Genomic DNA, 27,821 nt, shown 5'->3' with positions numbered 1-27,821 from the left:
ACCTTTCTCATAGCTGCACACAGAAGGAGAGAGCAGCCAGAGGGGACCGGAGTGAGCAAGGGTACAAGGAGGATTTCAAAGACAGGCAGTGGGAGAGGAGAGAGATATACTCCCAGTTATTCATCTGTGGCAGAGGCTCCCTTCCACCAGTCATATCTAGGGGAGCTTTGTGACTAGTTCAAGCCAATGAGATGTGAACAAAGGTGACATCTGTCAATTCCAGGTCAAGGTATGTAAGAGACAGGATGCCATCTCTACATCCTCTCTTCACCTTTAGTAGAGATTGAAAGCCACATATTGAGATGGGGGGTGAATCACTGAATCATGCATGGAGAAAGTCTCCTGACTCCCATGACATGTCACATGAGCTTAAAACAAACTATTGGTACGTTAAGCCACTGAGGTTCCAAAGCTCAGGTGTTACCATGGCAGAGCCTAACATCCTAATATTGAGACAACATGGAAGACTGGAGACTAGGAAAAGAACAAAATAAACCCAAGGAAATCAGGGGGAAGGAATTTAAAACTTAAAGAAGCAGAATTTACTACAAATAGGAAAAAAAAAATGCACCAATCAAGAGCTAACAAGAAAGAAATTTTTTTAAAAAATAGATTAAACCTAAAAGCTGATTCTATAGGGTGTGGGGGGAAGGAAAGCCTCTAGCAAAGCTAGTCCAGGTGAGAAAAGAGAGAAATACAAATTAGGCTGACAAAGGAGATACACGTATATACTCAGAAAAGATTCTACTAAATTTTAAAATCATCACAAAATTAATGCTTTTCTATAAAACAGGTTACTAAAAATGACTCAGGAAAAGATAGAAAACATAAATAGTCCAATGATCACTGAAGAAATTGGGAAAGCTGTCAAAGAACTACCTCCAAAAACTGTCCTGGAAAAGTCGTTTCGAACCTTCAAAGAACAAGTAATTCCTTACCTCACCATTGCACAGAAAAAGAAGAAAACGGACAGTTCATTTTACAATGTTATTAAAATGTGACAAGTTTAGCAGAAGAAAAAAATTCAGATGCTCTCGTATATGAATACTGAATGCCAAAATCCTAAATAAAACAACTAAATCTAGCATTGTATAAGAATAATTAGCAAACCATAGTCAAATAAGATCAACTGCAGGAAGGCAAGGAGAGCTCAATATTAGAAAATCTATTGAGGCTCAAGAATGTAAAACACAAGGTCCTCGTGTGTAGGAACTGTAGGAACTATCATTGGTGTATCCCCAGCACAGAAAACAGTGCCTGGAACATAGTAAGTGCTCAATAAATATCTGTGGCATAAATTATTGAGTGAGTATATGAATAACTTAAGGGAGAAAAACATATGATTATCTCTAAAGACCATAATAATATAGTTAATCAAATTTAACTTTAATGCCAAAGAAAAACTCAAAGTAAAATACATTTATGCAGCATGCAACATGATTAAAAAATAAAATCTCTCAAACCAATTATCACGCATTTCCAAAGAGGATAAGGAGAAGACAGGGAAGCCCACATTTTGCCATTTATTCACCAACATTTTAACACTGTTCTACAAGTCCTAGACAGTGCGATTAGACAAGAAAATAAAATAAATATAATACTGAAGAGGAAGAAGCAAAATTACTATTTGTAGAAAATATTTATGATTGCTACCTGGAAAATTCAAGAGTCAATTTTTTTAAAGTACTTAAAAATAATGAGAAAGTTTATGAAGGTGATTGTTTAAGATATACAAAAATCAATAACTTTCCTACATTCCAGCAATAAAGAGTAAGAAAACATAACAAAAGATTCCAAGCATTAAGTCTACAGTAATGACAATGACAAATTACCTAAAGCACAGAAGCAAAATTATGCAGGATGCAAGTAGACAAAAACTAGTTTATAGGATCATAAACAGACTTGAATAAACATACCCTTTTCCCAGATGGGAAGAATTATCATACTAAATATTGCAAAATTGTCAGTTTCCCCAAATTAATGCATACATTTTAAAAAATACTAACAAAGAATAAACCAATGAGTGAAGCCAAAGGAATATAATCAACTTTTTTTTTTTTTAAGTAAGAAAGCAATTTGTAAATTAGCTGTGATTAAGGCACAACAAGATCTTTAGGCAAATCTGTTGAGTCCTAACTGCCAAGCCAAGGAGCTGCCCCAGATGAAGCTGAGATGAGGGGCCCAGACCAACTCCACTGCACCCCCCGCCCAAAGCCTGGGATGCACCTATCCACCCCTGCTCACCTGGGCAGTAGAGCCCACCTTAAATCCCTGCCAGCTGGCAGGTCAAGAGAACAAACTAGAATCCCAGAAACAGATACAAGTAGATGAAATCTTTTAGTACATAATAATGATGACATTTCAATACAGTGGGTATGAGTTACATCATTCAATTTTATATCACGATAACTGTTTAAAAAAAAAAAGAAAAACTAAATGTGACACCTACGTGATGTCCCACACCAAAATTAAAGAATTTGACGAATTAAAGATTTGATGGCAAAATAAAATTATATAAATGGTAATGAAAATGTATAAATATTTATGTCATCTTAGGCTGAGAAAAGTGTTCCAAAGCATAACATTTAAAGCACAAACCATAAATTGATAGACTTGAGATCATGAAATATTATAAATGACATAAAACAAAATATAAAAGGCAGAAAAAGCTACAGGGAGATATGCATGGCATAAGACAAAGCTTGTATATGCTTATTAACAATTACCTAAAAGTCAGTAAGAAAACAGTTATGAACATGACTTTAAAGAAGTGGGGCAAAGGATTATGCAGGCAACTCAGGAAAGTCCATGAATGTCCAGCAGACGTAACAAATGCTCAACCTCACTAGGAATTTGAGAGGAGAAAAGAGAAGGTTTTGGTTTTATTCAGGTAATTAACAAAGTTATAATATTAGTTGCTGATAGAGTTGGGGAGAAGAAATTAACAATTCTTCTGAGGATGAAAATAGAATATGTGTGTGTGTTCATATATATAAAACGTACATTCTCAGTCTTAAAAACTTACATATTCTTTGGCCCAGCAATTCTATTTCTAAGACTTCATCCTAGGAAAGTAAACCCATAGGATATATTTGCTACATGATTACCAAAGGAAATCAGCGGACTCTAATGGAATATTACATAGTTAAAAAATTATGCTGGAGACACACAATTATTGACATGGGATGATATTCAAGATGAAGGGGGAGGGGCTTCCCTGGTGGCGCAGTGGTTAAGAATCTGCCTGCCAATGCAGGGCACACAGGCTCGAGCCCTGGTCCGGGAAGATCCCACATGCCGCGGAGCAACTAAGCCCATGTGCCACAACTACTGAGCCTGCGCTCTAGAGCCCGCGAGTCACAACTACTGAGCACATGTGCCACAACTACTGAAGCCCGCGCGCTTAGAGCCCGTGCTCTGCAACAAGAGAAGCCACCGCAATGAGAAGCCCACGTACCCCAACGAAGAGGAGCCCCCGCTTGCCGCAACTAGAGAAAGCCCACGCACAGCAATGAAGACCCAACACAGCTAAAAATAAATTAATTAATTTTTTTAAAAAAAGACAAAGGAGGGCTTCCCTGGTGGCGCAGTGGTTGAGAATCTGCCTGCCAATGCAGGGGACACGGGTTCGAGCCCTGCTCTGGGAAGATCCCACATGCCGCGGAGCAACTAGGCCCGTGAGCCACAATTACTGAGCCTGCGCGTCTGGAGCCTGTGCTCCGCAACAAGAGAGGCCGCGACGGTGAGAGGCCCGCGCACCGCGATGAAGAGTGGCCCCCACTTGCCGCAACTAGAGAAAGCCCTGGCACAGAAACGAAGACCCAACACAGCCATAAATAAATAAATAAATAAATAACAAGACTTTCTCTCTCAAAAAAAAAAAAAAAAAGACAAAGGAGGAAAAATCAGGTTGCAAAACAGTACACACCAAACGGTCTCTAGCTCTTTAAGAACAGATATACACCTATGAAAAAACTTGGAAGACCATATCCAAAATATTCACTGTGGTCTCCAGGTAGTGAGATTATTGGTGATTTTTTTTTTTTTTTTTTGCCTTTTTGCCCACCCATGAGTTTAAAACTTTTCTACGATAAACAAGTATCACTTATGCAACCAAAAAGAAAGTTAAAAAAAAGTAGATTGAATTCTGTGGGAAAATAAACATATATCCTAAAAATAAACTCTGAAGTTGGAAAATGAAAGCAAAAACATCTGCTTCCTGGACAGAAAGGATAGTTTAAAATCGCTCGACAGCCACACACTTCCCACAGGCTGTGGGGTGCCAGGTGCCAGCTTGCTGGGACGCCCTGCACCCAACGGGAGAGCCCTAACTCTCCCCGGCTCCCCCCAGCCCGCCCCCCAGCTTCTCTCCAACCTACAACTAACTTCACACGGAGCTGAAGCCTCAGTGTATTATCTGCTGTTGTTATCAAAATAGCATTTGAAATATATGTTGTCATTATCAGTATAGCATTTGAATCTCTTGATTGTTAATAAAAGAGCTCCTTACTTATCCCCTCTAAAAGGAACCAGGGCTTCCCTGGTGGCGCAGTGGTTGAGAGTCTGCCTGCCAATGCAGGGGACACGGGTTCGAGCCCTGGTCTGGGAGGATCCCACATGCCACGGAGCAGCTGGGCCCGTGAGCCATAACTACTGAGCCTGCGCGTCTGGAGCCTGTGCCCCGCAACGGGAGGGGCCGCGATGGTGAGAGGCCCGCGCACCGCGATGAAGAGCGGTCCCCGCACCGCGATGAAGAGTGGCCCCCACTTGCCGCAACTAGAGAAAGCCCTCGCACGAACCGAAGACCCAGCACAGCCAAAAATAAATAAATTAAAAAAAAAAAAAAAAAAAGTAGCTATAAAAGGAACCACCATAAATTAAATGACTGTTTTGCTCACATGGCTACGAATTCACTCTTTCTAGAGAAAAAAAATTGGTCCTTATCACCCATCATGAAAAACGCTAATGACTACTGATACATTTCTCTGCTGGATGGACACTGGGAGGGCAAGTCATTAATTGCTGTCGAAAGGAACGGCTCCTTCGCAATGACTTGCAGGTCTGGGAGAACAGAATTCTGCAGGAAATCCTGACGACTGGGGGCAGCCCAGCCGAAGGCTGCAAGCTGGCAGGGCCGTACAGCAAGGAGCTTAGAAGACAGGAGCAGAGAATATTCTCTCCGGATTCGCTAGCCCGTTAATCAGTTTGTGAGTACATTCTGTTCTCTGTCACACAGACACACCACAGCAGGTGGCCAGACACGGGCTTCCATAAAACTGATGAAAAACCTCGCTTTGAGACCTCATAAACGTGCACCTTGGGGGACAGGATTGGGTCTGCCCAGCCCTGCTGGACTAACAGGGAAATAGAGGTGGGAGCCAAGGAGGCCAATGACTAATTTGGAATGACCTTTCCATGATGCCCTATGGATTGGATCATGGCTCTCAGGAGGCCTGCTGATGGGCGAGGCAGTGTCTCAGAGACGCCTTCAAGGAAAAGATCCTTGCTGGCTTTGGCTGCTTTGGCCCGAGCAAAAGATGCCTGCAGCACCAGTGCTCCTAGAGGCTGCTGCGTCCTCCGCATCTATCCGGGTACCGCTGGCGACGGCAGGGACATCCTGAGAGCTGCACAGCAGCAGAGATGCTCAGCCCGGCTCTGCAGCAGACGCCCAGCCCAATCACGGCGGCAGGCCGAGCAGTCTAGGAACGGAAGACGGGGGCTGGCCTTCCACTCACCAACTCACAGACTTGAGAACCAAAGAATCCAACCCCACCGGCCCTGCTCCCGCCCTTCCACGCCTCTCTCTCACACTTCCAGAGCTCCTTGCCTACCCTCGGGCTTCTTGAGTGTCCCCCGTTTTGCACGAGAGCACAGAGCCCATTGACGGCCGTCATCGGGCAGCGGCCCTGGGAGTCTAACACGCCCCTTACACTTGGGAGGCCAGCGTTTTTGGAGAACTGAATGGGCAAGAAGCAGAAAACGACAAGGAACCTCACCGACCATTTCTTGGGCACTTGGTGTAAGCCAGGCTCCCTTTAGCTCTTAACCGTCTTCTGAGGCAAGGGCTACTGTGACCCCCCCACTGTGCAGATTGAAGAAAACCCTCCTCCTCACCAGGTCCAAGTGCCAGTTTTACTTCCATTTTCTCGGTCACTTAGCAGGTCTCTAAATTTCAGCTCAGGGAGACCAACCAACCAATTCCACCCAACACAAACCAAACACCACTTGCAAGAAAAATACTCTATGCCTTTCAGGATGCCTCTCACCCCAGCAACCAATAGACTCTCCTGAAGGCATAAAAAAAAAAAAAAAGGGCTTCCCTGGTGGCGCAGTGGTTGAGAATCTGCCTGCCAATGCAGGGGACACGGGTTCGAGCCCTGGTCTGGGAAGATCCCACATGCCGCGGAGCAACTAGGCCCGTGAGCCACAACTACTGAGCCTGCACGTCTGGAGCCTGTGCTCCGCAACGAGAGAGGCCGCAATAGTGAGAGGCCCGCGCACTGCGATGAAGAGTGGCCCCCGCTTGCCGCAACTAGAGACAGCCCTCACACAGAAACAAAGACCCAACACAGCCAAAAATAAATAAAGTCAGAAAACATCTTAAAAAAAACCCAAAAACCTAGCTTTTCCATTAAAAAAAAAAAAAAAAAAAAGGCAACGTAAGTCGAGCATGAACTAGTTCCTCCCTTAAATCTTGCTGTCCTTCCAAAGCCCAGCCGTGCACCTGTGCTCACGCCTCTGTACGCCCCTTCCCACCACAACATGAAAGAGGCACGGTGTCAGGAGCCTCTTGCATCTTTGTCTATGATGCAGGGATCTCTTGCTCACTCATGCCTTCAGCTGCCAAAGAATTTCAGAGAACAAGACTATACACCAGGCATTAGGACAGCTGTCCCTGCCTGCGAGGAACTTAAAGTCTAGTGGGAAAGGTAAACAAGACGAGACAAAAACAATGCATGCCTTGTGGACACAGATTCCAGGAGAAAAACAGGGATTTTGTTTACCCTGCACTGCAAGAGCCCCTGAACCAGCGCAGAGCCTGGCACACAGCGGGCATCCAGTAAGCATTTACTGAATAAAGGAAAGAATGAACGAGTGCCACGTGCATACAACCCAGTAACAGTTACAGCATGTGCCCAAAGATCCTTGTAGCTACTATTTATGGAGCATGCCCTAGTACTGAGCACGGTGTTGGGTGCTTTTCAGGGGTAAGCTCATGTCCTCATTGCCACAATTACCACATTACTGTTACCGAGTCCACGCTTGTGCTGCTTGCCGCATGACAGGCCAATAAATTGAGAGACGAGTTGATGGGGCAGGGAATAATGACTTTATTCTGAAAGTCAGCAGACCCAGAAGATGGTGGACTCGTGCCCCAAAGAACTGTCTAGCCTGAATTAGAATTCAGGCTCCTTTTATACTAAAAGGGGAGGGGGGTAAAGCCAAACACTTCCTGGTTCCCATCAGCCTCCAGAGGGGAGGTGTTCATTTCTTCCTCCCTGTGGTCATTCACAGGTGGGCCTGGTCAGGATGTTTCCTGTGAGCTAAACAAAGGTATTTTAGCTTAATGCTCATGACCTGGGAGGCAGGGTTCCCAGAGATGGCCCATTATGTGTAATTTAAGCTTACAGGCAACACCCCTTTAGTGATTGACTTGTAATAGAACACAAAGGGTCTTCCCTATTACATTACCACAGTGCAACTCTTGTTATGCCCATTTTGCAGATGAGGAAACCAAGGTGCAGATTTCAGCTCAAGATCCCGTAGTCAGTAACCAACCAACCAGATCCATCCCACTCGAAAGCCGGAGCTAGCTGGAACCATGAGGCACACGGTGGTCCAGTCCTGAAGGGCCGGGGATGCTTCCCAGAGGATGAGCTGAAGTGAAAGGACAGAGAGGAGAGTCCAAAGCAGAAGGAATGTATGCAAAGACGGGAGAAGCAGACCAAGGAGGAGATGAAACTCTTCCCGGTCGCCGGCACCCTCTCCATGGAGAGGTGAGCACTTCAAGAGGAAATACTATTAGCTCCACAGGGTACGTGTAAGCACGGCAATTCCTACGTTGTTAAAGGGACTGGATCTGACCTCTGGAGGTTTTGTATTCAGAAGACCCCCAAAACCTGCAACTTATGGAAGGCGAGCTGGGTGAAGAGCCGTGAGGAAGGGCAACCCTCCAGCCCACCTCTCAGCCTTCCCTCAAAGACAGGAATGTCCTCACTTCAAAGACACGCAAGGACAAGAATCCAGCGGCTTGTTAAAGCCACTCCACTAGGTGGTCCGCCAACCCCACACCTGAGTTCCAAGCGTCCAATCCTATTGCTTCCACCGATTCAAGAAATTAAGAAGCAATGTTAGGATCACGCCTCACTACATTCTCAAAATCAGACAAAGTAAAGGCTGCCCCTTTTATTTACCTGCATGGACCCGACGGTAAACTCTTTTAACCTTGTCAATAAACATGAACTGAGCACTAACCGCCTACAAGACACTGTGCTATATACAACGAGCATAGAGTGGCGATCTATACATTCTGTGGTACTGTATTTGTAAGAAGTCAAAAAAATGAAAACTAAAAGCATTTCAAAGAGTGATGAGTGCTGTAACAAAAACGAACAGGAGGATGGGCTGGAGCGTGAAGGGGGGAGGGGGGCCTCTCGAAGGCCTTTGAGCTAAGACCTGGATGATGAGGAAGAGGCAATATGGGAAGAGCAGACCCTCAGCTGGGCAGGGAAACTGGGAAACAGCTCGAACAAAGCCCCTAGATGGAAATGAGCTTGGTGTGTTTGGGGCAAGGAAGCCTATCGTGGCTGGAGCACAGTGGAGGAGGGGCGGGCAGGTGGGCGGGCAGAATAGAAGGAGTATGGAAAGACAAGGAGGGGGTCAAGTCGGACAGGGTCTTGTAGACCCCTGGAAAGATTTGGGGCGCTTGGTGCACTGAGACGCCCCTGGAGGCTTTCAAGTGGCAAAGCGGCACAATCTGGTTTTTGCTCTAAAAGTTTCACTCAGAACGTCACCAAAATGGATACAAGCTAGTGATACTCAAGAGTGGGCTGGCCCCCACGTTACGTGGTGCAGGACACCACAGACGCCATCTGATGAAGAGCCAGAACTCATCCACACGCCGGCATCCATCCGAGACGCCATAAACAAGGGGAAAGTACCTCTTAGTGACCAGCTGTTTGGACTTCCAAGAACGTGCTTTCAAATTAGTAAGATCATCTGGTACCTATTCTGAAACCCAACTTCTTCCCTTTTCCCTTGGTCATTACATCCATGGATGAGGGTGGAAATCAGGTTTTATGCCCAAGGCTCGTAAATCTTACCACTTCAAAACAAGTCCTGAAGAGAGAAAGAGCTGTGTTTCAGGGGCGCCAGGGAGGAAGCGTGAACACCTTGTTACCATTTCGCTTCCAGCACCAAAGTGACACCCCAAGACCAAGTGAGAAGGGCAATCCAAGTCTACGGTCAGGGGCCTCTTGGTCACGTGGCTGGTCTGGTGCGATGACCTGATGACAGAGGCCAGCCAGCAGAGTGATGCTGAAGTCAAGTCACTAAAGACATGTCAACTCAGCTGTCATCTGCTAAACAACCCAGACAGGAAAACACTGTTTCCGCGTCCAACATATCCAAAGGCAGCCTGCGTGAAGCTATATCTGTGGCAATACCATGCCAGAAATCTGGGCTAATCTGACTCTGCTATTCATAAATTCTCCCCCATGTGAAAGCACATGTGTTTGGGAAAGGAAAATGCATCTAAGTCAATTTTAGACATGGTTACTTGGAAACCATCTGGCGTCCCTGGAAGCATACGAAGCCATCACATCCCCTGCCCTCAAATGCCCACCGTAATTAGGGCAGTATGCTTACATGGGCATTCAGTGTCCCCAGTTAGGTCCCCACTCCCGCCCTACCAAATGCCAGTTCGGGCTCCATTTCCCACCCAAGAAAGGTACTGGGTTTCTTGGTAAACCTAGTGGAAGGCCCTCGATGTGCTGGGCTCGCACTTGAACTGCACCCAAGGCTGCGTTCTCTGCTTTCCGCCGCCGGCCTTAGTAGGGCACGCCTGCATTCCTTGACCACAGCAGCAACAGAAATCCCTCCCCAGGGACATAAGTTCCACGAAAAACCCCCTCTACCTAACCCCCCTGTGTGCAGAGCCTGTCGAGCTTTGGAAGAGACCCACCAGAACCCTTCTGTAACATCAACAGAGGCTGGCACCCCGCGGAGCATCTTCTGGAGACACTAGCCCAGATGTAGCCCATTTTCACCGCGATGACGGCCACAGCCGGCTGGGTCTCGCAGCGTCCTACGGCCTGGCTCTTCCTGACTGTGAGGCCTCGGTCCCCCTCCCCTACCTGGCTGTGATCTTCTGCTTAACTCATCTTCCAGAAGAGCTGGGCCTCCCTTTCCGCAGCCTCCCTCCCTCCCTGCGCTGAAACCTGTCTCAGAACCAAGCCGACAGCAGCGCCATTCCACCAGCACCTGCCCTGCCCCCGCTCCCCCCACCCCTACAGATGCTCTCTCCACCACCTAACGCCTCGACAAACCCGGCCAGGAGAGATATCCAGAATCTCATACGGTCAGAACCCCAGGAAACAAACAGGGCAGGAGGGGCAGGCTCAGCTCGGCCAAGCCGACCAGGCCCAACACTCCCCCGGACCCCCGAGGAGCCCCGAACTCGGCGCAGGGGAAAGCATCTTCTCAGGGCGACCGCGGTTCGGCGGCCTCCAGCGCCATAAGAGCGAACACCTGTTTCCAGGAAGCTCTGGGGCCAGAGGGAGAAGGGAGTCCCGGGGAAAGGCAGGGAGGACGAGGTGAAGGGGCAGCTGGGGACGCAGGTAAAGGATGCGTCACGCTTTGCGCTTGGCAACCGGAGCCCCGGAGCGGCGGGCAGAGCATGAGAAGGGGTCCGGGAAGTTCAGGGAGGAGGGCTTGCGCCCGCGAGCGGCGCCCCGAGGGGGCGAGGGCCGGCAGGGAGGGAAGGGCGGAGGGCGGGAGGCCGGCGCGCCCGCTCCATCACCTGCGCGCCCGGCGGATGCAGGCTCGCAGCGCGCCCCGGCCCGCGGCGGCCAGCGGGTGACCTACCTGCCCACCGTCTGGTTGGCCAGCTGGCGCATGCGGTTAAACTGCTTCTTCATCGTGGCCCCGCTGGCGCGCTAGCCCTGGAGCTGGGGAGGACGGAGCAGCCCGGAGCCCGCCGCAGGGTTACATGGCTCCCGCGCGGAGCCTCCCGGGCGACGGCGGCGGCACTGCGGAGCCTCCGGAGCCGTCTGGCCCCGAGCGCGCCTCCCTCCCGGGGGCTCCACCGCCTACTCCCCTTGCCGCCGCGGCGCCGGCTGCCGCATCCTCCTCCTCACGCGCGCTGCGGCGTCTTCATCCCGCCGCCCTGGGCGCCGCCGGGTCCGCCCCGGCTGCTTGCCCCCAGCCCAGCTCCGGCGCGGGACCCGGGTCTCCGCAGGCTGGCTGGCCGGCGGCCGGGGGTCCCCGCTGCGCCTGTGCGGAGGGCGCCGTGCATTCTGGGACTTGTAGTTCCGCGCCCGGCGCCCACCTTTCCTCTGCCCGAAGTTACCATGTGCGGCGAGGCGCGGAGGTGGGCGGAGGCGGCGTCGCCGGCGGCTTTGCCCTTAGCATTCTCGGAAGGGAAAGGTTTTCCTGCTTTAGAAATAAAGTGGAACCGAGAATACAACGGCACATTAAGAGCATCTGTCTTCCATTGTCTCTTTTTTAAAATGAAATACAGGTGACGTACAATATCCTGTTAGTTTCAGGTGTACTACATAATGATGTGACATTTGCATACATTATGAAATGATCACCACCATAAGTCTAGTAACCATACGTACCCACACAAGTTTTACAATATTACTGACCATATCCTTTATGCTGTATATTACATCTCCGTGACTTATTATATAACTGGAGGTTTGAACCTCGTAATCCCCTTCACCTCTTTCGCCCGCAGCCCCTCCACCCTCGTCTCTTCTGGCAACCACCTGCGTGTATTTTAAGTGAACGGGAGGCGTCGCTGCTTTGAATTCGCAGGAGGAGGATTTACGCCAGCAGGAACGTGGCTCATAAAGTTGCACCTGATTAACATTGAGGGGCGGGGTTAAGCTTGGGGCACAGCAGTTGATGGTCAGATTTTGAACCAGGCATAGTTTGCATCCCAGAAATTTGATCCTCGCTTTTCACCAAACCTAGTAGGTAACCAGAAGCCAATATAATGATAGTGGCATCGTAATCACGGGCCGAATTTGACCAGGACAACTTTCTTGTGTGGCTTACATTCCAGCCTCATTTCCCTTCCACCGCTGGGTCATCAGCTGTGACCCGCCTGCAGCGTCCTACACAGGGTCCTACACAGGGGCAGCCCATTGACCTCAGCTGGCTCTTGAAAAGGGCTCGTTGACTTTCTGCAGCCTCTATCCTTAGGAAAACAAAGGTGATTGCAGTTAGGTTTTATCATGATCTACCAAGTAAGAGCAGTGTTGTTGCGTGGTAGGGTCTTTGGATCAAACCGATATGAGTTTATATTAGAATTCCAAATACCAATTATATAACCTTAGGGGAAAATGCACACCCTCCCTAAGCCTCAGTTTTCTCATCTCTAATAGAGAAATAATACTGCATGAGAAATAGCAAAGTTAGAGAACTATTTGCTAAATTACCAACAATCAAATAACATCTAAATTTCTATGTAGTACATTATGTCATCTTCATTTACTACAAGTATGATTATTGTGAGTGCAACAGAGAAAAATGCTATTCCGACAACAGAAGTACTAATGTGATAAATGAAAGAACTTTTTTGAAACGGGATATGTTGCATACGTTGATTATAGTTGCAAGATGTCCCAAATATGGTTCTAAGTATCTTGCTGGCCAGCTGAACAAAAAAAAGATGGTTTGAGGCATGTCTTGGCTGAATGAACATGAAATCTTTAATTAGTTGTGAATTTAGCCTCAGCTTATTAGGTCAGCAGCTCTAGCCAATTAATAAGTGAAAGCATTATTTGCTTTCAACCAACTGTGTTATGTCTATAATATCAACTTAATTTTTATACAAACTGAAGTTATTTCCGTTTTGAGATTTTTTTTAAAAACCAAGGCACAGCACGTTTTCATATGTATAAATAATAGTGAGGCATTAAGGGCACAGGCTGACTTTTAGTAGCATTGTCTCTGATAACGTCTAGAACCGCACTGTCCAATATATAGTAGCCACCAACTACATATGGCTATTGAAATGAAAATTCAATAAAATTTAAAATGTAGTTCCTCAGTCACCCTAGCCACATTTTAAGGGCTTCATAGCCCCATGTGGCTAGGGGATGTTGTACTGGACAGCACAGAACTCTGGTAGACCGCTCCAATATCACGCCAGACCCTGCCTTCAATTCTGAGATATTTCAGTTCAGTTCTGCTTCTCCACAAAAGACAGCCTACCCTGCTAGAGTGTGGTCCAATAATAGTTTATTAACTGGTGGTTTCTTCACAAATTTCTGTTCTCCTATGAGCTTTTCCTCCATTCAGCCAGGGCTTTTTCTGCTTCCTACCCCAGGGAGAGGATGACAGTGCAGAAAAAAAGAGCAAGGAGCATCAAGACTACTCTTTTGATCTTTCAAAGCACGCTTCAGAAACACATGCGAGAGAGCAGGGCTTTAAAAGAAAGGGGTTTGCAGTTTCAAGACTACGGGCTTTGGAATGTTAATAGTCTACGCCATTAATAGCAGAGTTTGAAGAATATCCTATCCTTCCTATTCTAGATAAAGAACCCACAAGCTGTGGGGTGTTGAAGAAGATGATAGGGGAGTGGGAGGGGAGAGAGGGAGATGAAAAGTAGACAATGAGTGTGAAGATTTTATTACTGTTCAAAATCGTCACTGCCTTCCCTATAGGAAGGGATTATACTTCCTCTTCTCTTTGAGGTCAGAATCGATCAGGTGATTTTCCTTGGACATAGAATGTGCACAGGAGTGATTTTTGTCACTTCAGAGGAGAAGTTTTCAGAGTCATTTAGAGACGCTACCCCCTTCTTTTTTCACTCTGCCATGAGACCAGCTATGAGCCAGGCAGAGGCAGCTATGGATCACAGTCGTGGTGATCCAACTGGAATGAAAAGCGACACCTTTGTTGTTGTCAGAGGTTTGGGGATTGTTTGTTCCTGCAGCGTCACTGAGTCTAAGCTGACTACTACAGGGGGAATCTCTGAGAAAGCGACTTTCCCCTTGCCCTTCCCGGGGTCAAAACTTAAGTTGGGTACGGGCAGGTTGGACGCAGACATATCATGTAGCTTTAGGTCATAGAGCAAAGGTCACAGAGAGCCTCCATGTGAGGGCCTGGAGCGCCCAAAACACAGTGCCGTGGTGGCTCCAGAGTTCCCTGCACCAAGCCACGTGCAACGAACGTGTGTGTGCCAGGAGGGCTTACAAAGGTACCAGAAAGAGCTGGACGTGATGCTGCTGGCGTCAGAGATGATGAGAGGGCAGCAATGGCTGAGGTGTGGAATCAAGAAGCCCCAAAGTACTCTGACATTTAATTTCTACCACCAGAAGAATGGACTGAATGTTTCAGTGAAGTGCACTTGAAGAAGACAATGAAAAGGAGGAGAAGGAGGAAGAGGAGGAGGAGGAGAGAGGAGGGGGAAGAGAAAGAAGAAAGAAAATTCTATTTTATACCTGACTTTGATCTATGGAAGGATAATACTTCCTGCTCCTATGGACCTTAAATGTGGCCACGTGACTTGCTTTGACCAACAAAACTGGGGTCTCTTACTTGCTTCAACAATGTGGTAGTACTATTTATCTGAGATCTGTTTCCTTTGAAATCTGATATTCCATGTGGGAGCCCCTGAATTAGAGCGGTTTTAGCATCTTAATCCTCAGTCCCAGCATAGGCTGGAGCTGCCCTGTCCAACTCAGGAGTCACTAAAGAAAAATGGTTATTTAAATTTAAGTTTAAATTAAGTTCAATAGAGTTAGAAATTTAGTTCCTCAGTGACACTAGCCAAATTTCAAATACCCCAAAACCACACATAGCTTGTGTCTGCCATATTAGCTAGTGTAAAATAGGGCATCAATGTCATCACTGAAAGTCCTATTGGACAGTACTGGCCTTTAGAACAGAATTCAAAATACAGCATTCAAATACCATACGGTATCACTTATATGTGAAACCTAAAATATGAGACAAATGAACTTACTTACAAAACCGAAACAGACTCACATAGAAAACACATTTATGGTTACCAAAGGGTAAAGGGGGTGGGGGAGGGATAAATTAGGAGTTTGGGATTAGCAGATACACACTATTATATATAAAATAGATAATCAACAAGGTCCTACTGTAGAGCACAGGGAACTATATTCAAAATCCTATGATAAACCATAATGGAAAAGAATATGAAAAAGAATATATATATGTGTGTGTGTATATATATATATATATATATATATATATATATATATATATATATATAAAATCACTTTGCTGTACACCAGAAACTAACACAACATTGTAAATCCACTCTAGTTCAATTTAAAAAATTTAAAAAAAAACAAAACACAGTCCACCAGAAGAGAGAAAACAGAACAGGAAGTGACAAGCTCAGTGTAATTATGGCCGGTCATTTTATTTGACCTCTCCAGGGTATTCTTCCCTCACCTACTATATGGGGGTTTATAGCCCAAGATCTCTAACCCTTAAGTTTTGGGAAATCAACCAACTGGCCAATCTACTTGCTCAATAAATCGCTGTTGGCCTGGATATGCCTAAGCCTTCCAGGATTTAACATGTCCAAAGTTATATTCACTGTTAACGCTATAACTGAAGGATATTATTATCCTTTTCAGATTCCAATCACCTTTATACCAGCAAGTATAAAACTTACACCATTAAAACATATCTGTTAGTCCAAAGTATCTTTAAACAGGATGATAGATGTTCCCATCTTGGGGCATATCAACTCCAATTTTTCAGCTCTCCTTGGATCTATATCTTTGCCAGAACCTTATCATGGACAGAGTGTATTTCCCTACCTAGTAACTTTGGACTTGGCTATGTGACGGCTTTGGTCAATGGCATGTGGGTGGAAGGGACACGTGCCACCTCCACCCAATGCATTAAGAGGCTTTCTTCACCTCTGTCAGTGCCATAAGATGAACTTCCCCAAGGGGACTATCTGTCTGTCACCTTGGGCTCCAGAACGAACAGTTGTTGAGGCAGGCCTGATAAGGACCACAGCTGAAATTAAGGGAGCAATTGATGAACTCATTCTAGGGCTGGCTACTTTAAAAGATAGATAAAATGAATAGAGCTCAAGAAAGGGAAAAAGAAGAAAAACTGAAAGGCACAACTTTAGGAATGAGAAAAAGGATTTAATCACAGATGCCAAAAAAATTATGAGAATACTTTTGCAATTTTATGTCTACTTGTTTCAAAGTAAGCTCTTTTTTCACTAGGAAAATATATATTACTACAGATGTTTTTAAAATAGGTAGCAATGGGGACTTCCATGGCAGTCCAGTGGTTAAGACTCCGTGTTCCCAATGCAGGGGGCACAGGTTCAATCGCTGGTCTGGAAACTAAGATCCGGCATGCTGCACAGTACAGCCAAAAAAAATAGGTAGCAAGACCCCTATGTTCATAGCAGCACTATTTACAATAGCCAAGACATGGAAACAACCTAAATGTCCATCAACAGATGAATGGATAAAGAAGATGTGGTACATATATACAATGGAATACTACTCAGCCATAAAAAAGAATGAAATAATGCCATTTGCAGCAACATGGATGGACCTAGAGATTATCATACTAAGTGAAGTAAGTCAGACAAAGACAAATACCATATGATATCACTTACATATGGAATCTAAAATATGACACAAATGAACTTACCTACAAAACAGAAACAGACTCACAGACGAAGAGAACAGACTTGTGGTTGCCAAGGGGGAGAGGGTAGGAGAGGGATGGATTGGGAGTTTGGGGTCAGCAGATGCAAACTATTATATACAGGACGGATAAACAACAAGGTCTTACTGTATAGCACAGGGAACTATATTCAATATCCTGTGATAAAAACATAATGGAAAAGAATACAAAAAAGAATGTATATATATATATATGTATAACTGAATCACTTTGCTGTACACCAGAAACTAACACAACAGTGTAAATCAACTATATTTCAATGAAATAAATTTAAAAAAATAAAAATAGATAAAATAGGTAGCAAGAATGAGTAGACCAAGAACACTGAAAAAATTGGAAAAGTTGTTACAAAACAACACTCCCCAAAGTAGTCAGGCTCAGATAATTTCATTTATTTAAAATATATCTATTTCATTTATTTAAACTATAAATTTATTTTAAAGATTCAAGAAACAGATCATTCTTCTGCTATTTAAAGTGTTCCGGAGCACAGAAATAAAGGGAAAGTAACTCAGTTCATTTTATGAAATTGGCCTAACCCTGTAACCAAACCTGATGAATGTAGCACAAACATGAAACAAACACAAAAACAACAAACCAGTATCTTAAGAGTAGACATAAAAATTATGAATAAAATTAATCCACTAATAGAATGTTAATGAATAAAATCTAACACTATATGTGTTTACATATAAATGCAGGTACGTTTTCATGGTATTTATTGAGGAATGAATAGTGCAGATAAATTAAAAAATAAAAACCGTGCCTATTCTTACTAACCAAGATAACATTATGAATTTATACATATATTTCAAAAAAGGGATCACAGTTGTTAGGTCAATATGTTCATTCCCATCTTCTGTTATTTTAAATATCTCTGTGATTAACATGGTGACTAAAACTTTGCACATATACTTTCTTAAGATCAAAATTAAAGAATTAGAATTTCTGCATCAAGATACACACCACTGTATAAAAAATAGATAAACAACAAGGACCTACTATATAGCACAGGGAACTATATTCAATATCTTGTAATAACCTATAATGGAAAAGAAACTGAAATATATATATATGTGTGTGTGTATATATGTATGTATGTGTATATATACATATATATATATAACTGAATCACTTTGCTGTACACCTGAAAATAACGCAACATTGTAAATCAACTAGAGTTCAATTTAAAAAGAGAATTTCTGCATCAGAGTGTGTCATGTTTTCAAGTTTATTCTTGTATTGCCAAATTATCCTCTAGATTGAAAAATGGAAACATTTTGCAGGCCCACCTACCATGCATAAATGTTCTATTTTCCCCACACCCTGACCCATATGGGGTCCATATAGGACCCCATATTAATTAAAAGTACCCCATTAAAAGTGGGGTACCAATTTTAATAATCCTGCCAGTTGAAGAGCTAAGAAATAGCATTATAGTGCTATTTTAATTTGCAGGGTTTTTCTTTTTTACCACATTAAACATTTTTCTCACATGTTTCATGGCTATGAGTGTTTCTTCTTCAGTTAATTGCTCACTTCTTCATATCCTCAGCCTGGTTTTCTCTTATGGCGTTCCATATTTTCTTAGTGATATTAAAAAGCTCTTTTGTTATATTAACTATACTAATGCTATTGTATCTTATGGCAAATGTTTCCTCTAGTTTGGCCTTCCCCCTTTCAAAATCTCTAATGTTGATTTTTTTTTTTTAATTATTTATTTATTTATTTATTTATGGCTGTGTTGGGTCTTCGTCTCTGTGCGAGGGCTTTCTCTAGTTGCGGCAAGTGGGGGCCACTCTTCATCGCGGTGCGCGGGCCTATCACTGTTGCGGCCTCTCTTGTTGTGGAGCACAGGCTCCAGATGCGCAGGCTCAGTAGTTGTGGCTCACGGGCCTAGTTGCTCCGCGGCATGTGGGATCTTCCCAGACCAGGGCTCGAACCCGTGTCCCCTGCATTGGCAGGCAGGTTCTCAACCACTGCGCCACCAGGGAAGCCCTCTAATGTTGATTTTTGTCTTTCAGGAATATTACGTTTTTCATGGGGTCAAATCCATCAATCTTTTCCTTTATGTTTTATGCCCTTAGTTTAATGCTTAGAAAGTCTACCCTATCCTCAAAGGGTAGAAATATTCAACTGTATTTTCACCTAAGCCCTTTCATGTGTTAATTCTCTTTATTTAGAATAAATTTTAAATTCAACTTTGGGGACCAAAAAGTTAACTAGAGCCGGTAGTTTTGACTCATTTCTTCCTCCAAAATCATTCTGAAATAATTCAAATATATATGTGTGTATGTGTGTGTGTGTGTGTGTGTGTGTGTGTGTGTATATATATATATATATATATATATTTGAAAAATTCTATTTCACTGGTGGAAATTAGGGAAACGTCCTACTTGCTAGCTTGGCAGAAAATAGTACCAGTGATTGTGAGTCAGGGAAGCTGTCCAGGAGAACGTTACTATGTGTGGTAACCCGTTGGGGGAAATTAGACAGAGACCAACACCATCTCCGATAGACCACTGCCCCCACCATCTCGGCCACCAAATCCTGACTAACCAGACCTCTCTGAGAATGAACAAACGCACACACACACACACAAAAAGACTGAGTAGTTCAATATAGTAGTAAAGATGATGATGACGCCGACAGTGATGATACCAAGTGAATATAATAATAATATATTGATAATATATATTATCAATAATATAATAATAATAAACCATATAGCTAAGCAATATTGTAAGTATCTCAACACTCATTATCTTGTTCAATCCTGAAAAGAACTCTGGGATGAGGGTTTTATTACACCCATCAAATAAATCAAAGCACAGAGGGTTTCTGTAAATAGTCAGTCATTCAAGTGCCATCACTGGGATGCAAACCCAGGTTTTTCTAGTTCAAATGCCTGTGCTTTTATTACAGGTTTTTACCTCCATAACACAGGGAGGCGAATCTGAGAATTCAGAGAAATGTCCTCCAGTGAAAAAGTTAAGCAGGAAGTAAGGGAAATATATTTTTTAAAGTCTAATTTGTATTCTTGGTGAGAACAGAGAGAACATTGCTTTAATATGACAGGAGCTGGTTGCCACGAAAATGAGCCATATTAAACAAGAAAGAGTTCTTGGATGAGAAACATATGACTTCCAAACTAATGAAATTCAACAGAGGCAGGAAATAGCAGATTTGGCACTGCCTGAAGCAAAATTGGTGCATTCCAACACGGGCTGGAAGAAAGCTCCCCAAAATTCAGAGGAAAAAAGTAGGTAATTCAATGAAATGAAAGGAAAAGGAAGAGAGACATGGAATCTTTTTCAGAACATTAAAATATATATATACATGTAATAGAATTTCCAGAGCAGATGATGAAGAAGAAAATAGCATAAAAGTTCTTGAAAAGATATTCTGCACAGCTGAAGAAAGGCCCAAATCAAAATTGAAATCATTCATCAAGTGCCAGAATATATTACTGCAGTGGGTAGAGGTGGGAGTCCTAGATGTATTTTGGTAAAACTTCTGAATTTCAAAGATAGACACATACTGTACTGTATATTTGAAATTTGCTAAGAGTAAATCTTAAAAGTTCTCATCATAAGAAAAAAAATTGTCATTTGTGTGGCATAGATGTTAACTAATTGTGGTGATCATTTCACAATATATACAAATATCGAATCATTATGTTGTATACCTGAAACTAATATAACGTTATATATCAATTATACCTCAATCTAAAATGACAACCACTGCCAAGGGGGAGGGGGGTGGGGGAGGGATGGAGTGGGGAGTTGGGGTTAGCAGATGTGAGCTATGATATATGGAACGGATAAACCTCAAGGTCCTACTGTATAGCACAAAGAACTATATTCAGTATCCTGTGATAAACCATAATGGAAAAGAATATAAAAAAAGAAGGTATATATACATATATATATGTATAACTGAATCACTTTGCTGTAGAGTAGAAATTAACACAACATTGTAAATCAACTATACTCCAATAAATAAATTAAAACAACCGCCACCACCACCACAAAAAAACGAAGATGGATAGATACAAATGTATATAAGTACTGTTCCAAGAAAAGTTTGTCTCTGAAGAAAAGCCGATTCTCTCAATGTTTCCTATTGGCAACACTCAATGCAATAAAATTTGGAGCCATGTTTACAGAGTTCCAATGGAAACAGGTTGTAACTCAAGTGCGACTCAAAAATTCTACATCTGGTCTGACATTCACAAACAAGGGCAAAAGAAAGTCATTTTTAAACATGCAATGCCTGGAAAGGTTTATCAGCCACCCATTCTCTAAAAAAATTATTCTTCCCAAAAGAAATAAAAAATCAAAATAAAGAACAAGAGAGAACATTTTCTATAGGAACTTGGGGTAGGGAATGATTCCTTAAACATGACACCAAAAACTCTCACCTTAAAGGAAATATTGATAAATGGGATAACTTAACAATGAAAGACTTCGGTTTATCAGATAATACCATTAAGAGAATAAAAAAAGCAGTCCTCAGAGTGGGAGAAGTTACTTGCAAACCACATAATAGTCAAAGGACTCAACTCCAGGATATATAAAGAATTCTACAATACAATAGGAAAAAGGCAGAAAACCTAAAAGAAAAATGGACGGGGGATGTGAACGGTCACCTTACCACAGAGACAAATCCAAATGGCCAAAGGACATATGAAAAGTTGCCGAACCTCATTAGTCATCAAATATATGCCAATCGATTTTACAAGGGAATACCAAAACACCACCATAGCCTGGCTAAAATTGAAAAAGATTGGCAAAAACCAAGCGTTGGCGAGGATGTAGCTCACCTGAAGCTCATATATTTTGATGGGAGGACAAGCCCCTCAGAAAGCTGTTTTATATTATCAGCTAAGGCTTAGCAGTATGCAAAGCCCATGACCCAACAATTTCACATGTTCAACAAAAATGTGTACATATCTGTACCAAAAGGCATGCGCTAGGATGTTTGTATCAGCAACATTTTCAATAGTCAGAAATTGGAAACAACTGAAACATCCATCCACAGTAGAGTGGACAAATAAAGGTGATACAGCCGTGTATCCCTACCACCTTCTCTCTTGCGTGTACTACCAAACTCTCATTCGCTTTTAGGTTACCTCAAATATCTCTCCTCTTGACAATCAATCCTTTGAATTTCTGACTCTCTGCTTTGGTCCTGTGTGTCTTCTTCCTCACATGGGCATGCTTCTTGAAAGGCAGTGTCTGGATTTACCGTCTCCATTTCCTCACCGCCTTTCAATTCCTCGGTCTACATCCACCCGGCTTCACCACTGCACCCAAGATGCTCTCACCACCTCCTTATTATTAAATCAAACAACACTCTTCATTTCTTACCTTACTGAAACAGTAGCGCTAGACACGATTGAAGACTCCCTCTTTCTTGACATTTTCTCCGTGCCTGGGATACCACCTTCTTCCGGTCTTCTTCCTGGTTTTCTAGCCACGCCCTTTCCTCGCCTTCACCAGTATCTTACGTGTTGGTGGTCCTCAGCATCCTCTTTTCTTCTCACTCCACACATTGTGTAGCTCATAGTCATCCCCATGATTTCAGTTAATTTCCGTATGCTGACTTCTCCCATCCCTAAATCTCTACACAAAGGACTCTGAGTTCCAGACCTCCCTCGTGAATGCTTTTGACTTGAGTGCCCTACAGGCAATAGTCGCTCAAAACTCAAATTCACAATTTTTCCTATAAAGTCACTCATTCTGGCCTTTTGCCTCTGTGAATGGAATGAACATACATTGGACAACCACCTACCCCTCCCAGATCCGAATCCTCTCCTTTGCTCTCCACATCCAGTGATCAAGACCCATACTTTCCATTCTATTTCAAATCTACCTTAATCTCTCTATTCCTACCACCGTTTTCTTAGTCGAGTCACCATCTGTTTGTTGGCTGGTTTATTACGGGTTCTTAGGTTACTACCTTCACTCTAACCCCTAGCCTTACCCCATCATTCCTCATGTACTAAATTCAACATGTTGAATTTCCCTTTAAGTTCTCATGCCTGTAGAATAAGAAGGGCACCAATGATTTATCAAACGAATTCACAATTTACTCGGCTGCCCTTCCCTTATCTTTGTCACTCCATCCATTTCCACACTATAGCCAGAGTTCTCTTTCTAAAATGTAAATTTAGAAACTTAGGGGACAGATAAATTTGGAATTTGGGATTAACAGATACAGACTACTATATATAAAAATAGATAAACTACAAGGACCTACTGTATAGCACAGGGAACTATATTCAATATCTTGTAATAATCTATAATGGAAAAGAAATGTGAAAAAGAATAGAGATATATATGTATAACTGAATCACTTTGCTGTACACCTGAAACACTGTAAATCAAGTATACTTCAATAAAAAAATTACAGTAAAAATAATAAAAATTAAATAATAAAAATAATAAAACAATAAAAATTAAAACATAAAGTGTAAAGATTATTATAGCACTTCCTTGCTTAAAATGCTTCAATGATACCCTCGTGTTTCAAAGATAAGTTCACACTTATGGCAAATTCTCATTTATCTCCAGGCCTTTACACAGGCTGTTGCCTCTGCTTGGAATGCTTTCTTCCTCTGCTTTGGCCTGGCTAACTCCATTGTTGTAGCTATCCTGGCTTGGTGGTCTCCTCTGGAGAGCCCTTCTTGACCATCCTCCCCACCCAAGACTTCCTTAAATGCCCTTTCTCTACCACACACCACATGGGAGCAGTATGCACTTACCCGCATGTAAGCAACTTAGGCTACGTTGTCATTCCTTGTTTGTTTCCTCCACTAGGTGACAAACTTCTCATCAACAGGGGCTGTATAGAGTAATCTATAGTTTGTGCATCCTTTCCACCTTTTGGTAAAAGCACCTCAACCTTGCTTTAGAAAAGCTCACCTTCTCCACTGTCAGTCCACGAGATTCAAATGATCCCACGCCGCAGCTCAGGGCTAAACAGGAAATCCAGACCCTATGGATGAATTTGTATCTCATGCTCATGGCCACAGAGATTGGTTCATGGATGAGACCAATGAGAGACAGCTGTCAGATTTCTGCTGTGACTCTTAGGAATGAGAAATTCTCTTTTTGCTGGAACTGCTAATCTGGCAGGATGAACACCTGGGGCTTCTGGCCACTTGTGACCTTCTTGCTTCTACGCGGGGAGAACCCATGAGAAAGTAAGGCCAGAGCAGGGAAGGCAGAGCCATGGCATGGGGCAAGATCAATGCTAGTCTGAACTAGAGCTGAGGACCCCCATTCCAGGGCTCTTTCACAAAATCTCAGCTCCTCCATTTGGTTTATATATGCACTGATGAGAAAATGATGGTCAGGAATAAATTTAGGGGAGAAAAGAAGATAAAAACTCAAGTCTTCCTTGGGGAGTCTCTACAGATTTTATAGATCACCTTGATGCCCAATTTGTTCTACATTACCATTCGGTTTGCTCAGCTGCGAAACTGATGAGAACATTGGGTTGGCTGACTTATCTGTGCGTGTGTTTTAACAGCATATATGTAACTGCAGACTCTGTTCCTTTTCACTGAAATCCTCATTTTATTAGTATCATCAGTGGTAAGTGCGGGTGAGATGTACAGTGTTTGAGATCAGGGACATCGGAGATAAATAAAGTGTGATTACTGGTTCTGTCAATTTTGAGACGCGTAAGCTTAAGCGATTAACTTAGCCTTTCCAAACTCTGTTTCTTCAATGTAAACTGGGGATAATCATGGTACCGCTTCATGGGACCATTGTGAGAATTGAGTGAAATAACAGCACAATGCCCGGTACATCACATAGTTTAGAAAAAAGCTTCCATCTCTTTCTAAAATAAACATTTTATTTAAAAATATACATATATTTTTAAAAAAGAACACATGCCAACTTTGGTATTTAGCCATTGCTTCTTTTCTCTTCCTGGTCACCCACATTTCTTTCTAGTTATGTATCGTTGAGCAAAGGAGGCCAACGTGAAAACTCCACCACACAGGGTCCCTGCAGAGAACATACGCTGGCTCTTTTGACTTCTTCACAATGTGTCTCTTTGCGTTTCGCCAAGGGAGGATTTCAAGTACCCAGTCACACATTGCCCTCCTTCCTCACTGCAGGCGCACTGGAGAGACCCCGGGGAGAGCAGTGTGGATTCCCTTCCTTTGGAAAACATTACAACAGCCTCCAGGATCCTCAACGTTACCCTCCCTTTCCCCATAAACCCTCGGGAGCTGTTAAAACATGTACAGGAAACTCACATGACCAGTGTCCATGAGGCTGAAGGTGATTAAAATAAGCACAAGAGACAATCAGGAGTTGGTCTTAATCCGTAGAATTCTAGAAGCCTAGAAGCCACCAACTCCTACAATCAGGAGGGAACTTATTCATATGTTATCAAACTCAATGAATCCTATTACAATTTCCCTGGAAGATGATGGAGAAATTTTTCTCAGACCTCTTCCTGTCTTAAAATCATCTCCTAATGTGTGGTCCCAGCCTAGACAGGGTTGCTCTGAAAATGTGGATTCCAGAATCGAACCCAGCTCCTCACCACACTTGAGCGGCTCTCAGACTTACAGGACTGTCTTGTTCCAGGACCTGGACTCTGTGTGTCTAGTAATATCATCTAATAAAGCATTAGCAGTTTCAGCGTCTGAACCGCCCTGCTGGTTTCTACTGGATTTATAGGAAAATGAACACTCCAGACTCTTTTAATCCGAGTTCTCTCGTAGCTGATAGCAAACTGTGTGCATCTGTGGACTTCCCCTGTGAGGACCACAGCCAAGCCCTGAAGGGGGACCAAGCTGCCCTCACAACCCTGCAGCTTTTCTCCTAAACGATGGAGGCTCCCCGCGGACACCCCCTACCCTTAAGTGTCCCTTTGGTCCAGAGAGCTTGTTCTGAAGATCAAGACTAGGGGGTGAGGCAAAAAAAAAAGTTTCCTTTACCCTTCCCTGATTTTCAAGAGGCTTCTGTATCTGGCAATGAAAACAAACCCTAAAGCTCTCACAGATGTTTTAAGTGGTGCAAGTATGGAAAGATGTCTAAGTGACACATTGAGGCTGTTTGAGAAGAAAAAAAAAAATGTTAGCATGGGCACAGCTTTTACCTAAAAGGGGGCCCTCCCCTCTACCTTCTGGAAAAACGAAGATCCCTTTGTCACCATAGGTAAAGGGTTTCTGGTTGGGAGGACTGGGAGATTCCCAGTGTTCTTGCAACTCCCCAATCACTCAAAATCTGAACCATCTGTGCAGAGTCTACATGGTATTGTACATTTGGGGGTTTGCGTGCTTTGCACAGGTGAGACATCAAGTACTTAGCCACTGGATGAGTAAATTGGACGTGGGAGTTTTCGGCTAGGCCAGCATTGATTTCTAGAAGAGCTGATGGTGTCTGAACATTTTTGGAAAAGGACTGTCTTGAACGCTTGGGGTAGGTTTTTGAGTCTTTTTTTCAGATTGGAAATAAATGTTTCTGAATGGCAAAGGCCACCAGTTCACAGACCCTTGACTATTTAGGTGAAGACCCTCTTGCTTTCCTCATTTACCAGTGCAATCGTTTCATTGGAGAGAATCATTTCTCATCCAAAATTTTGCGATTTGCTTTTCATAATGCAGAGTCTTAGTTGAACTGAGAGGTTAGGACCTTCCCTTCCTTTCCTTTCCTTTCCTTTCCATTCCTTTCCTTTCCTTCCTTCTTTCTCCCTCCCTCCCTTCCTTCCTTCTTTCCTTCCTTCCTTCAACTTCCTTCCTTCTTTGCTTTCCTTTCCTTCCTTCTTCCTCCCTCCCTCCCTCCCTTCTTTCCTTCTACTTCCTTCCTTCTTTCCCCCCCCCCCCCCTTTATAGTAGAGTGTGTGTCATCTCAATAATGCTGTTAGAAGCAGAGCTTCTAGTGAGCACTGGCTTAATGAAAGCATTTGCACAAAGGAATTTCCTGACTCCACTGGGTAAGTGTGAACCTACTGCACCAGCGTTGGGAAAAGCTGCAAATGTCTGCAGGTCTGCTTTACCAAGGGGGAGTCCCAGGGGTCTTAAGAGAACTACATGTGGCTAGTTTCAAGCTAACCTTGACCATGGCCATCTTCCTAAGTCTCTGTACATCTTTTAGTCATGCTCAATTTGTCACCAGAAAAGGAGACACAACTAAGAGTTTAAAAGAACTTAAAAAAAAAAAAAAATCCTCTATAGGAGACAGGTGAATTAACACAGATGATCTGGGAGCAACTAACTTCATCAACCTTCTCCCAATTATCCTCAGTTTTATCTTGCAAATATCACATCTGATCTACGAAGAGACAGTGAATATGGTGGGTGGAGACTGTGGGAGGAGGTCAAAAACAACAGTCCAGGAGTCTGCTCTGGGTTGTGTGTTGGTCTGTAGCAGCGAATATCTTTTGTTAACTGTGAGGCGTATATGTCAGTGCCAGATAATATCCTAAAAATATCCCAGTGAAAATGCATAGTCTTACAAAGATAGGGGCCTCCTAACCAAGTCTAGCACTTCAGACAGAAACACCCAAAGGAAAAAATAATTGACACTCAGACCAAAGTCTCAGAGATTGCTGTGCGATTGTTTTCCAAAGGAAGGGGGATGAAAATAACATTAAAAAAATCACACAACGTGGCATATGAGAAATGGACGGACCAGCGAGCTTTATCAAGATCCGAATAAAACTTCAACGTCTGAGGAACACACAAATGTGAGGAATGTGTCACGAAGGTTTTCTTCTCCATTAGCTTCATTGTCAGAGAAGAGATTGGCAATTTTCCCCTCTAGATTTCTGGTTCTGATGACGGACATAAAAGCAGAGTGTACCGTGTGGCTCTTTTAAAGCACAATGCAGATGAAGGAATGTAAAACGACTGT

General features: G+C 43.5%; 1 protein-coding gene across 3 annotated transcripts in view; it reads right to left on the bottom strand.

Moving 5' to 3' along the window:
* Nucleotides 1-11,447, bottom strand: part of ARHGAP44 (Rho GTPase activating protein 44) — a 180,720-nt gene extending 169,273 nt beyond the window's left edge. For all 3 annotated transcript variants that reach the window (XM_059908749.1, XM_059908745.1, XM_059908746.1), the window contains exon 1: nt 11,086-11,447. In XM_059908749.1, coding sequence (XP_059764732.1) covers nt 11,086-11,138 — 53 coding nt within the window. In that variant the 5' untranslated portion in view covers nt 11,139-11,447. The remainder of the gene's footprint in view (nt 1-11,085) is intronic.
* Nucleotides 11,448-27,821: the final 16,374 nt, after the last annotated feature.

Source organism: Balaenoptera ricei, chromosome 20, assembly GCF_028023285.1.
Source record: "Balaenoptera ricei isolate mBalRic1 chromosome 20, mBalRic1.hap2, whole genome shotgun sequence".
NCBI lineage: Eukaryota > Metazoa > Chordata > Mammalia > Artiodactyla > Balaenopteridae > Balaenoptera > Balaenoptera ricei.
Note: the sequence above shows the minus strand (reverse complement) of the source record. Positions and strands in the feature narration are given on the sequence as shown.